This window comes from Mus pahari, chromosome 7, assembly GCF_900095145.1.
Source record: "Mus pahari chromosome 7, PAHARI_EIJ_v1.1, whole genome shotgun sequence".
Taxonomy (NCBI): domain Eukaryota; kingdom Metazoa; phylum Chordata; class Mammalia; order Rodentia; family Muridae; genus Mus; species Mus pahari.
Genome location: NC_034596.1, coordinates 7998057 through 8015971, shown reverse-complemented (window position 1 = coordinate 8015971; position 17915 = coordinate 7998057). Strand labels below are relative to the sequence as shown.

General features: G+C 41.2%; 1 protein-coding gene across 3 annotated transcripts in view; it reads right to left on the bottom strand.

Moving 5' to 3' along the window:
* Positions 1 to 1127: 1127 nt before the first annotated feature.
* Positions 1128 to 17915, bottom strand: part of Wdr35 (WD repeat domain 35) — a 55275-nt gene continuing 38487 nt past the window's right edge. For 2 of the 3 annotated variants that reach the window (XM_021202791.1, XM_021202792.1), the window contains 11 exons: positions 16848 to 16928; positions 13456 to 13592; positions 12889 to 13092; positions 11094 to 11240; positions 9555 to 9687; positions 7859 to 7969; positions 6601 to 6765; positions 5622 to 5762; positions 4884 to 5040; positions 2223 to 2463; positions 1128 to 1951 (listed from right to left, as the gene is read on the bottom strand). In XM_021202791.1, the coding sequence (XP_021058450.1) occupies positions 1801 to 1951; positions 2223 to 2463; positions 4884 to 5040; positions 5622 to 5762; positions 6601 to 6765; positions 7859 to 7969; positions 9555 to 9687; positions 11094 to 11240; positions 12889 to 13092; positions 13456 to 13592; positions 16848 to 16928 (1668 nt within the window). In that variant the 3' untranslated portion in view covers positions 1128 to 1800. The remainder of the gene's footprint in view (positions 1952 to 2222; positions 2464 to 4883; positions 5041 to 5621; positions 5763 to 6600; positions 6766 to 7858; positions 7970 to 9554; positions 9688 to 11093; positions 11241 to 12888; positions 13093 to 13455; positions 13593 to 16847; positions 16929 to 17915) is intronic. The other variant, XM_029540830.1, reaches the window with a different exon arrangement.

Genomic DNA, 17915 nt, shown 5'->3' with positions numbered 1-17915 from the left:
GCCTGCTGGGGCCACATAAGTGCATGCTGGGATCTGCTGGGGCCACATTAGTGCATGCTGTGCCTGCTGGGGCCACATTAGTGCATGCTAGGACCTGCTGGGGTCACATTAGTGCATGCTGTGCCTACTGGGGCCACATTAGTGCATGCTGGGACCTGCTGGGGCCACATTAGTGCATGCTGGGACCTGCTGGGGCCACACTACTGCATGCTGGGACCTGCTGGGACGACATTAGTGCGTGCTGTGCCTGCTGGGGCCACATTAGTGCATGCTGGGACCTGCTGGGGCCACACTACTGCATGCTGTGCCTGCTGGGGCCACATAAGTGCATGCTGTGCCTGCTGGGGCCACACTACTGCATGCTGGGACCTGCTGGGNCNACATTAGTGCATGCTGGGACCTGCTGGGGCCACATAAGTGCATGCTGTGCCTGCTGGGGCCACACTAGTGCATGCTGGGACCTGCTGGGGCCACACTACTGCATGCTGGGACCTGCTGGGACGACATTAGTGCATGCTGTGCCTACTGGGGCCACACTACTGTATGCTGGGACCTGCTGGGGCCACACTACTGCATGCTGGGACCTGCTGGGACGACATTAGTGCATGCTGGGACCTGCTGGGGCCACATTAGTGCATGCTGTGCCTGCTGGGGCCACATTAGTGCATGTTGTGCCTACTGGGGCCACACTACTGCATGCTGGGATCTGCTGGGGCCACACTACTGCATGCTGGGACGACATTAGTGCATGCTGGGACCTGCTGGGGCCACATTAGTGCATGCTGTGCCTACTGGGGCCACACTAGTGCATGCTGGGACCTGCTGGGGCCACACTAGTGCATGCTGGGACCTGCTGGGACAACATTAGTGCATGCTGGAACCTGCTGGGGCCACATTAGTGCGTGCTGTGCCTGCTGGGGCCACACTACTGCATGCTGGGACCTGCTGGGGCCACATTAGTGCATGCTGGGACCTGCTGGGGCCACATTAGTGCATGCTGGGACCTGCTGGGGCCACATTAGTGCATGCTGTGCCTCCTGGGGCCACATTTGGGCCACCAGAGTACTTGGAACCATGGCATAGCTTGGGATGAGCTTGATGATAAGTAACAACAGCATTACTCAAAATCAGTTCATTCACGTTTATTACAAACAGAGGGGACCAAATGCTTCCTCTTGAATGAAGATAAAATAGTCTTTAAATGCCATTTCCTCATTTATGAAAATAAAATATAGAAATTTAACCCTTAAGTAGAAATAGAGCTCATTTCCTACAGCAGTTGCTTAACCTCCCTGAAATCCAGGTTATGTCAGTTCTCTGCTTCAAGTTAGCCCCTCCCACCCTCCACCATCCTCATCTGCCTCCCAAGGGTTCTCTAACAAACTGGTAACCTTGACAAGAGAGAACTAGTTCTGTGGTAATTTGCCACAAACGATAATTTATATAAATGGTAAATGGACAGACAGGAACTACAAAAAATAAGTTCACATCTGTAAGTCTTATGTGAAGATAATCAAACTGTCTCTTAGTTGCACTGTGATGTATGGACTATCTTTTTTTCCCAGTACTGACAGTGGACCCAGGACCTGTGCAGGCTTGGAACGCACGTTACCACTAAGCACATGCCAGCCCTCCATTTATTTTTATTTTCTTTTGTGAGATATATTTTAGACAAAAATACAACTAGCAGATGATGAAGCTGATTTTCCTGTGAATCCTAGGAAATCAAGCACTATTACATATTCAGGTGCAGAGAAGTGTATTGCTTCAAGTACTTTACAATTGAGATTCTTCTTTCCTTTATTCTACCGAACTGTGGCATAAAGGGCAAAAGTTATAGTTACTGATCTCCTGAGCAAGAACATAGTGCTTGCAGACTTTGCACACCCAGAATTGATACTCAATGATTGGACTTCCAGTGGCAATACAGGTTGGCAGTTTGCCTTCCCCACTGTAAAAATAAGAGAGAAAACAATTAGACTTTAGAATATGTGATTGTGTGTCTACTTTACTTTAAATACTGAAGAATGAAAATTTCCAAGACAAATTTCAAATAAAATACTTTCGATTTTTTAATAAAAACTTTTCTTTAAATGAAGAATATAGCTTTACTACACTCATAGGATAATAATATTAATCAATTTTAATATTAACATAAACTCCTTAAAAATTTAGTGCTTTATTCTATCCAAGCTACAGATATTTGGTTATGATGCACCTACCCTTCAAGAAGGCTGTTTAACTCAGACTTCCTGTTGTCTTTTGGCGTGTGTTTGGTGAAGATTTCCAGAGCCAGGTCTTCATATTGCTGCTTCTGTTCTGCACTGAGCGTCTCTAAAGATTCCAGTTTGATAAAAGCTTTTGAACAGGTACCAAAAGCCCTGCTTGCACAAGCACAGAGTGCTAACAGAGAGTAGATCTCAACTGAGGGGATGATGTCTTCATAGTCTCTCAGGTGAAGAGCTGGAAAAGACAGGGCGGTTAGTATCTGCAAAGGCGAGTACAGTGTGAACGTGTGAAACAGGACCCATAGGTGCTCTTCTACCTTAACCTACACAAGCCTTAATAAATGTAAGGCAATGCTGAGGGGTGGGAGCACCAGCGGAGGAGGCAGAGTTCATAACCTCATTTATGAGAGTGAATCACACTACAATGACTCAGGCAGCCATGCTCACTTCCAGACAGAATGGTTTCCATACTGAAATGTGTGCTTTTGTTCCATTTGATCCAGTAATTTCTGTGGCATTCCAGAAAAGGTGAACTAATACTATATTAGCTGTAATTCTCAAGGTAATGTTTTCTGCTCACAAAGAACAAACAGTGTAGCATGATCTCTGTGTTATTTGTCCCACTGAGGTAACAGGACAACCGAGGACAAATGAGCTTCCCACTGCCCTCCCAGACCATTTATTTCGACAGCTGCTACATCTTATCTGTAATCCTTCTGCAGTAGAGATAGCATCTTTTCTTTAATACACTGCAGAACTAGCATTGAATTTGTCATCAATTTGTATGCCTTTCCTCTCTAGACTCTGAATTTTTTTTAATTCCTTCTAGTAGTAAAATATAACAAAACCAATGGAACAACATATCCATTGCATCTTCTTGTTAGAGTTCCACTGGTTGATTCTGAGGTCAAGGGTTAACAAGAAGTTGAATGGAACAGTTTTATTTTAAAACAGACATTCATTCAGCTATAATAACCAAGACCCTCTAGTTCCACCTTTGGAGCACAGAGATTCATGGTAGAAGTTGCAAGGCACACACTACTTTTTATCATTTTATGCTAAAACACAGGGAGAGGAAGCATACAGACCACACCCAGCGGGGAAAGAATCTCACAAGTGTGTTTTCTTTTAGCCTCGGTCTAGAGGTGCACATGACTGGGTAAAATATTTGAGCTGCACTATGTCACATTAATTTAAAGTAAATGAATTGTTATAAAGTAAAAAATCACAACTATTTTCTTTATATAACTGACAGTCAATTGGAAAACCTTTTTACAGTCCTATTACTAATGACAATAAAAATAAGAATAAACTCCAAAAGAAACATTTGAAACATACCAGAAGTAAACTAAGAATCTTTATGGAAAACAAAACAGATACAGCAATGGTTTAAAAGTTGATATTTCCGGATGAGAAAATTCATTATTGACATATTAGTGATCCCATCTTGGTAAATTAACATAGTTCTAATCAAAATTCCAATAAGACTCATTTTAATTTCCTCATCATCAAAAAGATTATGAGTTCATCTGGCTGGACAAATACAAAAGAATAGGATACCTAAAAATCATTTTAGAAAAAGGACACTGGAAAACTTAAATATTAAATAAAACGTAAGTAAGTAGGGGGCTGGAAACATAACTCAGTGGTTTAAAAACACTTGAAGCTTTTTCCAGAGGCCCTGAGTTTGGTTCCTAGCACCCATTTTAAATGTTCATAACCACCTGTACCTGCAGCTCCAGGAGATCTGACATACTCTCTGGCCTCTGTTGACACCTGCACTCAAGTGGCTTACAATCCCACAGACACATTAGTAATAATAACAGATTATAGGTACAAAAGGACTGGCACAGAAGTACAGGGATGGAATGAAGAACGCATCTACCTGGAGCGCAGTGGTGCGCATGCCTCTAATTTACAGCACTTGGCAGGCAGAAGGACTGCAAGTTGGAGGCCAGCCTAGAATACATAATGAAAAACTGTTTCATCGAACAGAGAAAGAAAGGGAGGGAGAGAGAAAGAGGGAGAGGGAAAGGGAGAGGGAGAGGGAGAGAGAGAGAGAGAGAGAGAAAGTAAATGAATTAATGTGATTTTTTTTCTAATTAAAAAGAGAAAAGAAAGTTTACTTGAATGTGCACAATGGTCATCTGAGTTACAAAAGTATTTTATGCCATTATTTTGTCCTTTTGTACTTTTCTATTTTGGTTGAAATTACTAAAAAAAAACACCCTATGAAAAAAGATAAATACTACAGAAATGTGTATGATATGGAAATACCTTTAAGCACTATTTAGGCACATACAAGCAGGTCTGTTCAAGTTTCCAGTACACTGCAAGAAGTGTCGTCCTCTGTACCTCTAAAAGACTGTGGGCTAGGCAGTAAGTGTTTGACTTTGACCAGAAAGCATATGAATACAAAAAACATATAAGAACCTGTTATTATCTTAAGTATCTGATATTTCTGTTTTTAAAAAGTGGGGGAAAACTTCAAAAAGAAGAGTGCACAAAATAAACTGTATATTCATAATCTTGACACATATAGACAAAAGCATAGGAGAAACATTAAAATTAATATAAAGACAAAAAAAGAAGCTAGCTCTTCCTATTCACATGACCATCTTCAGATGTCCTGCAAACATTCCATGACACGCCTACCTGTCTTCAATGCAGTGTCAACGTAGCCCTCGTAGAGCTGCCGCTGAGCGAGTATAAAGAAATGGTAGGCCTCCGCTCCTCTCCAGGCGTTATCCGTGAACCGACTAGTTGTAGAGAGAACTTCCTCTTCTAGCAAGCCAGCCAACGCAGAAGTGGCCTGGGAGACAAGCCAGTGCACTCTGTCAGCCCACGGTCACCACAGCCTCAGCCCATGGACAGCCTCAGCCCACGGACAGCATCAGCCCACAGAGCTCAACAGCACTAGCACTAGGAAGGTTAGGTCTGAAACTGAGAGATGGCCTCACAGCTTCACAGAGTTGACCAGCGCAGTTAAGTTTTCCATCATAGCTCAGATTTTTAAATTGCTAAGATCAAAGTTTAAAATAGAACCAATTAAACTTTAAGTCTTTGTGAAATTTACAGTAAAATAGATTTAAAGTCTAAGAAAGTTTTTTTTTTTAATTCTTTGATTAAAAATGGAGAACTTACTAGGCAAGTAAACACTTTAACAAAAAATAATTAAAGCATCCAAGAAACTGGTCTTAAAGATTAATAACAGTTTTCCATATTTCCAAACGGAACATTTTGAATCTGCATACTTATTCTGAATGAGGCATTACTGTTTGTTAAGCCCCTTAAAAGACATAAACACTGGCCTACAAACGAAAGAGCTTCTCCAGGAAGAGCAGTCATGGTGACCTGATGTTGCTACGTGAGCTGCATGAGTGTTCTAGTCACCTCGGAGTTCTTGCCTTTAACTTTGCAGCGCTGGGCGTTTTTCATCTGCTCGTGGTACTGCTCGATGAGCAGGGCAGACAGCACGTAGAGCTTCTTCACACGCAGGGGCTTGGTCCTTTTCTTTGCCTCTTCATCTGCAATCTAAACATTTCAGACTGTTGGCAAGAAACTTCTTGATTATATTTGTACAAATAAAATCATTTCTCAGGATTGATGGAAATATGATTCTTTAAAGGAGAGGGGCAGAATGGAATACAAATGTAAAATGTAATTATGTTTCAGTTGTAAAAGCCATGGTCTTTTCTTTGGAATGTAGTCACTTGAACAGAGACTAACAGTCTTAAAGGTAGCATCTGATTGAAAACTGACTAAATCAGAGCGGGAGAGTAGGGTGGCCTTTACAAGTTTAAATGATTCTGAGAAAATTAAGTCAAGCAAGAAAAGAGGCCAGCAGTATAAACGTGTATGTATTAAATTAATACTGGGTTTTGGATAGTAAAGGAATATGTTGTTTTAAAATTTGTACATTTCACAAGGACTTAATTTCAGTTAAAAGAATTTGTCCTTAGCAACCCCAGGAAATTCTTAAATGCTTGGTTAGCTTCTGTACCAAACAGAAGAGTTGCTTAGGAACTGGCAATGTTCTGGCATCCATCATCACCTCGTCAGTAGATGGCAGTAGGAAGGGCTTTGCTGGACACTTGTTTACAGAGAAAACAGAACACTTTTAAAAGCTATAGAAGAAGATATAAAGCTAATTGTTCAAGGTCTAATTCTGTCATGGATTTCTCTGATTATGTACATAAAAATATACTCAAATGGCTAACTGGATAGAAGTTCATTAAAATGTATAGACTTTGGGGCTACTTAATTTTGGTATGTGATGTTTATTTTATTTGCAAGTTTTTAAATAATAAAGCTTAAAGTTAAAAAAGCTGTAACTAGAGCAAAGCAAATCTTCAGCAAGACTCTGCATTACCTTATACATCAGTTTAGCTGCATCAAAAAAGTAGCTGGCTTTCCTGTAGAGTTCAATGGCATCGAGAGTCTTGTTCTTCTCCAGTAAATGGGACGCGTACCTAGCTAACAGAGAGCCAATCTCCTTCATACTATGACTTTTAGCCAGTTCGACGGCTTTGTTCCACTAGGAAAAGCAATATAATATTCAGTCACCTGAATATTTAAATAACTTACATACTACATCCCGACAATGCAACCTAAGTGTGTAATAAATGGAAACACTAGAGCCGGGCGTGGTGGCGCATGCCTTTAATCCCACCACTCGGGAGGCAGACACAGACGGATTTCCGAGTTCGAGGCCAGCCTGGTCTACAAAGTGAGTTCCAGGACAGCCAGGGCTATACAGAAAAACCCTGTCTCGAAAAACAAAAAAAAAAAAAACAACAAAAAAAAAGGTAACATTACTTCAAGTATAGCAAAGTAGTCGACATTCTAAGCGTTTTCGAAATCAAAGCAGTCAAATGTTTTATAGGCAAGCATTTCAAAATGACTGCCTCTTAGATGTAAGAGGCATTTCTTGGATAAGTACATTTGAAAATGAAAGTCTCAAAATTTATAATCACATTAATCTTACAGTTCTCTTGCTGCACATATTGTAAGCTAGAAAAAGAATCTGTTTTTTAGTATTTATCATAAAACAAAACAGCTTCATTTAAGAAAATATCCTATCAGATATAACATTTATAAATTATCTTTATAAGGCAAACAGATCTTTAAAAACACTTCAAAAAACATACTTAGAAGAATATACTGATAGCCAACCATTTCTGTAATAATCCTGCACTTTGATTTCAGTTAAATTTCAGGATTTTTAAAAATATCAAATACATGTTTTCTATAAAAGAGAAAGGAAATAGATTTGCCAAAATAAATATTGATCAAGTAACTCAATTCCTTCTTCAGGCAATGAATGACCATTAACCTGGTCCTTTCTGAGAAATAAAACCCAACGCTAACAAAATGCAGAAAACTATGAAATTACCTCCAGATAAAAACCTGAACGGACAGATCTGTTCTGTGTGCCCTGGTTGGCTAAGCTGTGAGCAGGCCATCCCTTGTGGTACCCCAAGAGGTTAAGTGCAAAGGCCACCCTTTCCGTCCTCCACGTAGACTAGCCATGAGCTAGCTCTCTCCCCTCCCAGCCTCACACTGGAGACCAGTTTCTCCTAAGAATCCCTGCGAGGGCACGTGGCAGACAGTGGCTGTCCGCTCCTCACTTGGTTCAGGTGTACGCAGGTGTCCACTGCTGCCTTGGGCTGGTTACACTTCAAGAATGCGCTCACAGCTTGCTCGCACATTCCAACTCTCACAAACATCTGGGCTATTTCCTGTAAGCACCAAACACTGTTATCAGATTTCACAGACCCAGGCAATCACTTAGATTTTAATTTATCAAAACTCCACAGGGACATGTGAACACTAAGCTGGTGGGGACACCTGAACACTACATCAGTAGTTAGAGTGATTTTTCTTTCTGTCGGGAGGCTATAGGTCAGGATGGATGTCACAGTGTCCCCTTCATAAATCTAGCACTTCAGTGGCTCAGCCCCTAAAGACACTGCCCTGCTTCCCTCCTTCAGATTAGTAGCCTGAGGTGAGGATCATTGCTGTAAGTTCAAAACCAGCCTGAGCTACACAGTGAGACTGTCTCGGAAAAGAAAGAAAAGGGGGGGAGGGGGAAGCATGCATCCTGGTGGGTAGTGTTAAAAATGATGATGATGATGATGATGATGATGATGATGATGATGATGATGTACCAAGAAACTGTTAGGTTCAAGCTCCCAGTCTTATTAAGAAATACCCCAGGACTTGGGGTGAGTGAGGTTCAGTTGGTAGACTATTGCCTGGCAAGCATGAAGCCTTGGGTTTGGTCCCCAGCACTACATAAACTGGCAATGTGATACATTCCTAGCACTAGAGGTTGAAGCATCAAAAGTTCAAGATTACCCATGGCTGCATCATGAGTTCAAGGCAGCCACATGTAACAAACAAATTTAAGAAATGCCTCATGGTCCACGTCTCTAACCACAATCAAACAACGAGAGACAGAGATGCATGCTGGGTTGGGGGAAAGTTTAATGGTCAAGAGGCAGTTTTGAATCCTAACATGGTGAAAGTCAAGAAGGAAAAGAGAAATGCTGCCTTCATCCGTTTTAGAAGCTAAACCCAAAACAGCTTCCTCAGAAGGACACCCGCCACCGCCACCGCCACCACAAACCCTACTGCCATCCTTTTGTCTCTTTTATCGTTACTAATTAGAGTTTTCTCTCCCTACCCACCCATCCTCAAAAATACTGCGGTGGATGTGCTAGTGAAATGGCTCAGTGGTTAAGCACTGGCTGCTCTGATTCCCAATATCCAGAGACTCACAGCCACCTTTAACTGCAGTCTCAGGAGATCCACCCTCCTCTGGCCTCTGTGAGCACTGTGGGACACAAGACATTACACGCTGGCAAAACATCCACACATGAAACAAATAAACAATAAATTTGGATATATAAATACATTTGTGCCCAACTACATTTTCAAACATAATGCCTATACTTTTTTTATAAAGCAATACATTATAATTAAAAAATAAAACTTAAAAAGCACAAAAAAGTAGAATTGCTCAAAATTTTGTGACCTATAAAAAAACCTCTCTCAATCGTCTGGCATTGCTGTGCAGCCTGTGTCTGTCCCTGCACAAGGCTGTGCTCTAGTGGGACGCTAAGCATCTCAGTGGTCTCTCCCTGCAGCTCAGCATCCTCTAATACTGGCACACTGATTTCAAAAGACAATGTAAGTATCGCCTCATATCTAAGAAACTATAGATTAACTTCCAGGTTTTATTGCTGCAAAGGATATTTCCTGACTAAAAATGAATATTTTATAAATAACTCAACACCAAAAACTAAAATTTGGAATACTTACTGGGAGTAACTTATGGTTTTCTGGAAGTGAATTGGCAAGATTCTCTAACCCCTCATAATCTTCTAGCATATAATAGCATTCGGCTAGACGCTCCTGGTTCCTGCCTTTTACATAATACTGCACAGCATTCTGCCTATGGATGGAAAAAATTTCACAATCAGTATGTGAGTCTCTAGATAAACAAGAACTTCCATAAAAATATCCTCTCATTAGGATATATTTGTGTTACTTTATCATTTTGAATTATACAATACTGAAGGGGGTGGTTCTGATGCTAAGGTCCTGATCCCCAATTGGTTCTTGATCTGTCAGAAAAGAAAGCCGCGGGTCAATGGCTGGGTGGGTATAATCGGGACTTCGGGTCCTGGGAGCAGGCAGGGGACTCAAGGGAAGAGAATGGAGTTCACATGCTTTGGAGAGAAGAGAACAAAGAAACCATGTGAGATCTCAAAATGGAGTGGCCACACAGGCCACTCCTACAGGAGGGTGGTCAGAGGAGTTCAGCAACTGAAGTTAAGAGAGATGGGAGAGACAGAGATATGAAATTGATAAGGACACATTTTTCTAGGTGCCAATTGTGCCAAAAAAAGGCAAGTAAAAAAGGAGCAAACTCTGTATGTGTCTTTTGCCTGAGGATTCAAGGGAAACTGGGTGGGGACTGGTAGAGTGGTCACCTCCCAAAGTAAAGACAAGTAGAGGGCAAAACTACACACAACACAATACTGTTAAAACACACAATTTTTTAAGATCTAAAGAAAATGAAGGATATTCTACCTGTAATATTCTTTGAATGCTCTCACATATACAATGTCTTATAAGTACTTGTATCACTGACATAAACAAGCATATGAATGCCAATGAAAACATAAGAATAAAGCAATGCTTTCTGAAAACAATCTATAACAAAACAAGTAAATATAAAATAATTTACTATGATCAAAAAGCAAATCATATATAACTGTAGAGAGAATGTCTGAGTAGTGTGTGGAAGCATCACCTTTCAATAAAACACTGATGGCTTGTTAAAAAAGGCAGGAACCAGAAGGTGGGAGTTCTGGCAGAGAGGGGGGAACTGGGAGACAGGTGTGAGAAGATTCACACCAGATTCCTGGCCATGTGGCAGACACAGAATAGAATAAACAAGTTATCTAAGTTATGAGCTAGTCAGGGAACAAGCCCTAGTTTAAGGCCAAAAGCCTTCTTAATAAATAATAAGCTTCCAAGCCATTATTCAGGGACTGGGGCACACGTGGAAAAGCTCATGGTTACATATCCTAGGTTGTCATCTCAAAAACAGTGGAATGCCTTCTGAAGCTAGGTGTAAGATTCATGTGTGTAGACGGCAGAGTTATACTGTGCTCATCTCTCAGGTCAAAACTGGCCTGCCTCCAGAGAGCAAACGCATCACAGAGACATTTGAATTTTAGGATCTAGGAGAAGGGCCTTCACTCTGACAGCACTATTTCCTGGAGAAGCATCCTGGATAGCAATTACTCTAAGTACGTAAGAATGCACCAGGCATCCAGGTCGCTCACACACCACTTCTGTCGGTCAGCAAAGTAGTCTCCAATGGCATTGTTAGCTTGTTCAAGGAGACTGTCGTCTGCGTCACCAGATCCAGTTTTCAGGAGATGCAGTACTCTGAACCAGTCCCCCAATTTTATTCTGAGACCAATAGCAAGGTCCCTACAAAAAAAAGTAAAATATTCATTCACTCATTTATTATTAATCTCTATAATATTTGTCAGTTGCCTGCTCTGTACTAGACACAGTTCTAGTTGCTTGGAGTATGTCCAAGCACTCTGGAAACAGCCATTAAGAGGCAGCTGGGACAGAGCAGAAGTTTGAAGGTGTGTTCTCTCAAAACTTCATGCTGAAACTTAATCCCAGTTGTGGTAGCATCAAGACGTGGTGCGCTTGGGGAAGTGACCAGGCCTCTTCTGTGATGAGACTAACAGCTCCATGAGCAGGGCACCAGGGAAAGCTAATGTCCTTTTGCTCTTCTGCCCATGAAAATTCAAGGTGGCATCCTGAGAGCACAGACAAGGCTCCTACCAGACATCAAGTCTGCCTTGGACTTCCCAGCCTGCAGAGCTGAGAGAAGCCACCTCTGTCCTTTATAAATTACCCAGGCTGGGGCACTTTTGTCACAGCAATAAAACAAAACAAAACAACAACAAACCCACCAGAAGACTTGAAACAGTTTGTTGTTGTTGTTGTTGTTATTGTTGTTTCTCGAGACAGGGTTTCTCTGTGTAGCCCTGGCTGTCCTGGAACACTCTCTGTAGACCAGGCTGGCCTCGAACTCACATTTGCCTGCACATTTGCCTTGCTCATGGAGCTGTTAGTCTCATCACAGAGAGGACACACCTTCAAACTTCTGCTTCTGCCTCTTCTTGGTCAGGCTGTTTCCAGAGTGCTGTTTCTGAGCTGAGAGGTGGTGCACACGCCTTTCACTCCAGTGCTCGGGAGGCAGGGGAGGCAAATGTGAGTTCGAGGCCAGCCTGGTTTACAGAGGGTGTTCCAGGACAGCCAGGGCTACACAGAGAAACCCTATGTCAAGAAACAACAACAACAAAACAAAACAAAACTGTTTCAAATCTTCTTTTCCTGAATTTCCAACTTGTTGAGCAAACTAATTATCTGCTGAATAATTAGTTCTCTTTTGATTTTGATTTTAGTTCTCTTTTGATTTGGGTTTTATGATTCCCAAGAGAAGAAAATTAAATAATGGCCCCAGTAATTAAAACCCAAATTATGACTATATAATAATTAATAAAAGTCTCCAGTCTCTACAGACCTAGCAACTTTTTTCTTTACCAAATGAACAAAATCTCTGTTGTCATGGATTAACACATCGAAATAGAGCAGGGGGCCGGGTCCTTACACTGGCCGGAAAGCCTGCCACGGCTGCTGCATCTGTGACCCAGCACTGAGCAGCCAGCCCCTGGGCACTCGCTGGCCAGCTAGTCTAGCCAAAACTTCAAGCTCCAGGTGCAATGGCAGGCTGTGTTTCACTAAGGTGGAGAACGGTAGTGGAAGACACCCAACACTGACCTCTGGCCTCCACAAATGCACACATGTGCAAACACACACACACACACACACACACACACACACACACAAAACCTTAAAAATAATAAAAAAACCAGAGAAGAGAACTTCTTCCAATTTATAAGATATAAATTACTGAGGCATGCAAAATGCCCAAGTTGTATTCCAAAATGAAAATTACTTTCTAACAGAAACAGTACAATACATTCAGTCTACTTTATAGTCTCCACTTGTGAACATATGAACTGACAACACTGAGGCGGCTGCTTTTATACCTTACCTTCTGTCCATATCTTGATACATCCTTTCGGCATCTTCGAACCTGCCAAAGTAGGCAGTTACTTCAGCCTGCTTCATCGACTCGCTCTGCAGGTTGCCCAGGAGCTTTACAAACTTGATGCCTTGGTAATCCTTGCAGTGCACAAACGCCTGCTGTGCGGTGTACAGGTCCAGCTTCTGGAGAGCGGCTTCAGCCAGCAGGCGCCTTCGTTTTCAAAAAGACACAGAAAGCCTATTACATCTGACTAATAAACACGACTCGACTATTACATATGACTAATAAACACAGCTGGTATAGGATTCAATCAGTAAAACATGGTTTAAAAAAAAAAAAACTCCTGCTGATTTCTGGTGAAAATGACTATTTTAGCACATGCAAATACTTTTTCATGTAACATGCTTATACTGAGGACTGGCATATGTAAAGCAGGTTTCTATAGTTGAAAAAGAAAGGCAAAAAGAGACACCAGTTCCAATTAGGACGCTAGTGTGGGAACAGAGGGTGACAGAGTTGGAACTGTAAAAGCATACACCTGACTTTGGGGGATGTTGGGGTTCTTTAAAATACCAAAGTCGGGGGTGTGGGTTGTCCTCTATGAACTGAGACGCATCTTCAATTCCAACTTTCTCAATCAATGCTCGGCTGTCTCGCAGGGACCGGATCTCAAAGTTCATTAAGTAATCTTTGCTAGGGTGTTCTGGGTTCTGAAAGTGATGGTGAGATGGGGAATTCAGAAAGATGCCTGCATAGCCGATGTCTTCCCTACAGCTCAAAAATAAATACATAAAACAAACTAGGATCACACTTATGAGTAGAACAAAGAAAAAGAAATTCCCATGTTTGGGTCTGAAGAGTTATTTGGAAAATACAGAAACGGAGTCTCCCATGGGCAGTCAGGCTTCCTACACAGAGGCGCTGATGACAGCTGAAAAGGCCCTTGGTTTCTCCGACTCCATTTCCCCCCAGATGTAACTCTTTTCCCCACAATCCTAACCTGCCTTCACTGGAGCAGAAAACGCACATTCAGCCACTTCCACAGCCTCATCCTTCCATCCATCTTACCCTGACAGGAGATGATACTGTGGCTTCACGGCTACTGAGCAAGAGAGATGGGAGAAAGGAGGGTACCATCACTGCGTCACTACTCTAGCTCAGCATCCCACCACAACTCAACAACACAACTCAGGGTCTGTCTCTCCAGAGAGCCACAGGGCCAAAGAAAAGAAACAAGAAGGCACAATGAATTCGCTGGTGTCCCACACATCCACACAATGAAGAAAAGAACCACTTAGAATAGATCCCACATGAGCAGTAGTAGTGGGCGGGTCCTAGAGAGCCAACAGTGGCAAGCAGCCAGCCCCTCCTTACTCCTTACTCATCGTCGTGACAAAGTCTGAAATCCTTAGGAGACTCTGGACGACCAAGCAGGAATTAGCAAGAAAGGAGTGTGAGGTTTGGGTTCAAACACACCCTTGTAATGTCATTGCTCCCCATGTAACAGAGCCTTCCTCTTCTACAAAGGAGGTGTGCACAGTATTTACAGGTACAAGGCCATAGGCCAATCCAACACCTCAGATAAAGGCACTTTGGTGAATGCTAATTTCAGTTTTCATTTGTGTTTCTTCTTTAGTCATTCAACAAACTTCTCATGTCCTTCTTTGAACATAAATGCAGCATTGCAGCTAAATACTTCCGGGGTCCATGATGCCCCAAAGAGAAGCAGAACCTCCCATCTTCTTTCATTTAGTAAGTTTTGCATGTACTCAGCCAAGGAGGTAACACTTAGCTAAACAACTAAGGATCTCAACTCTCCACTGCATGTTTAGCCCTTCTCAGCTCATGGCACCAATACTGGGCCCTCTGTTCTCTATTACTCGGTCCATACAAAACCACCCACTGTGTGACAGTCTCAGAGCACATCTAACCAGTGTAAATTATTGTTTCTAAAAGACTTTACCCAAGTCAATACAATAATCAACTACAAAACCAATGGCACAACGTTCTAGAACTTAATGCAATAAGCAACCAACTATGGCCCTTTAAATTTTTAGTCTTTTACAATTTCATACATAAATAATCTTGCAAGTAAAGGAGACTCAGATTTTTCAGTGACGTAGCCACTGCTACATCCATTCCCCCTCCTATGAGGGATAAACCCTAGCCAACTAAAATATCCATCTGAATTATCAACGCCTGTTCAGAAAGATATAGCAAAAATATTAATAACTTTGGAATTCATTTATGCATAAGATTAAACAGCTTGAAATTAGAGTTATAAAACAAAATAAAATGTTCTAAATCTTGATGTCAAAAGAGTTATATAGAGCTACCAAAGAGAAAGGGGGGGTGAAGAAAATCTAGGAATGTCATTTTTAGAACGGAAAACCTATTAAACATTAAATGTAGCTGAAAACAGTAACCACTGGGTCAGCAAGGTGGTTCGGTAGATGTAGGAGCTGTCTGACCATCCCTGGAGCGCAGGAAGTAGAAGGGGAACACTGACTCCCACATGTTGTCCTTGGATCGCCACGTGTGCACTGCAACACACATCAACTGGCACACATGCACATCCACATGAATAAATGGAATTTAAAAGAATTGTTGGTGAAAACAGAGGATAAAAAACGCTAACAATTCTTCCTAACCCAGGAGATGGTACTGTTGGTGATTTTTTTAAAGATTACCTAAGAGTCTAGACTTCCTTATTTGAACCCTTTATTTTCAGATTGTTTGGTTAAAATGAAAGCTGATATAGAAGAGTGTTTTGGACAGCAGTGCTAAACTGAATACTTGATTTCTGTTCCTTCATCCCAGCCTTCTTTACACTTCTCAATGGCAGCAGAGAGGACAGATTCTATGGTGTTCAGGCAATGTTAATGATTAAAATTGCTGCCCAGTAGAATTTCTACTAATTTTTAAAACTTTGTTTTCAAGTTTTCTATATTGATTTAATTCTATACAGCAACCACATGTTTTAAAAAATAAAGTCGTTATTCATTTTTCAAATAGACATAAATACAATGGCTAAAAATTACTAATACAGCACACTCGTGCTAGACAAAGAGAATTCCAGAAGCTGACTTTGTCAAAGCATGCACAACAGTCACTTTAGATGGAGTCTACCTACCTCTGACTCTGTTTATAAAAGGGCACTGGAGGGGGCTGGAGAGACGGCTCAGTGGTTAAGAGCATTGACTGCTCTTCCAGAGGTCCCAAGATCAGTTCCCAGCAACCACATGGTGACTCACAACCATCTAAAATGGGAACCGATGCCCTTTTCTGGTGTGCCTGAAGACAGTTACAGTGTACTCATAAACATAAAATAAAGGAATCTTTAATAAATAAATAAATAAATAAATAAATAAATAAATAAATAAATAGGCACTGGAAAAAAAAACGCCTTCGAAAGAGCTCCTAAGACTTGAACCGAACAAAGACAACTGATAAAAAGATGCTTTTCTTGCATATGCAAGGATAACAGGGAAGGACTACTCTCTGATGTTCCTGTATGTGAGTGAAAGGCAAGAAACAAGCTTACTATATCACAGACCATGTACCTTAAACACGGGAAAGATCTCTCTCTTTAACTTGCATAAGTAAGGATAACTTGCTATCCTTACAGAAGAACCCGCCAGCTAAATGTGGCAATCCTCACATGCAAAAATCCTCACCCTAAAATTTGCTGACAGCTTTTAAGCTTCACCCTTCTCCCCGCTTCTGCCCCTCAGCAGACTGATTAGAAAGCCCAGGAGTCCCCTTCTTTATGGGGACCTAGACTTTCAAAGGCCATCAGCCCCGACCCCTGGGAGCCAAAGCATAAGGAAGGAATGAGAAAGGCTGCATCAGAGGCCCAGCTGACTCGTGGGTCTACTCCCAGCTGGGCCTCTGAGCTACCTGTGGCCCACAGGAGGCTCCATCAAGGCAGCAGCAGACACGGAGGGTGTGTTGTTGTTAGTTACCTTCAGGATCTCATCCAAGAGAACAGATTTAATTTCCAAATCCTCAAAGTTGCAAATATATCCAGAGGTCTGAATGGGTTCCTTTAAAGAGAAAAAATGAGTTACGTCTTGTCATACAAAACATGGCCCCTCAAGAAATCTTCATTTTAAACAACCCATGTCAAAGCTTGCAATCAAACAAGGAACCCAGAATGTCAGCAATGCCATCTGCCCATCACCTAAAGAGTTACCATGCTGCTACGCACACCACGGGTCTCTGCTGGTGTCGTATTTCAACTCTTCCATACATTTCTCCAAAAGAGAAGGATGCTCTCTTACCTGACCATATTATGAATTTAATTCTTAGTAAATATGATACACAATGTATTTGGATCCAATTAAGTGCATCTACCACGCAAATCCCACAACAAACTGAAGTCTGCCTTCTATGTACCTGATATACTGCCTACATGAGACTTTATTTGCCAACATGTAAACACATGGATGTTACATGTATGTCTCTTATCCTACAGATAGTTGCAGAAAAAACATGTAGGATCTGCATATTGTAAGGTAAAGTAGCTGCTCTACATAATTAGCAAAATAAAAGATATAATTTTATATAAGCCAAAATAAATATAATGCCAATTACCTCCAAGAATTCTATAGAAGAAACAGGAATAAAAGTGTCTAGAAATGGAAATCATCAAATTTTCATTTTTATAATAGATAAGTATACATAATTATAATTATGCTATACTATTATATAATTATAATAAAAGAAAGACACCAAAATGGTGAAAATAAAAGGTAAAAGTTCACAGCTTGAATTCAATATGCCTAAGATTGAGGCTTGTATAACGCACACTAGATGTATCTAATGGGGTTTCAAATATGTTTTTTTTTTCTTTGAAAAATCACCAGTTCTTTGTTAAAAATCAAATTATATGACAAAAGTTTATAAAAAAAATCTTTTAATTATCTTTACAAATGTGATTGTATTGCATAAGGCAGATAATAACACTTTTATGGATAACAAGCACACATATACAGAGCCAGGCCTGGCAGTTCACACTGTAATCCCAGCAC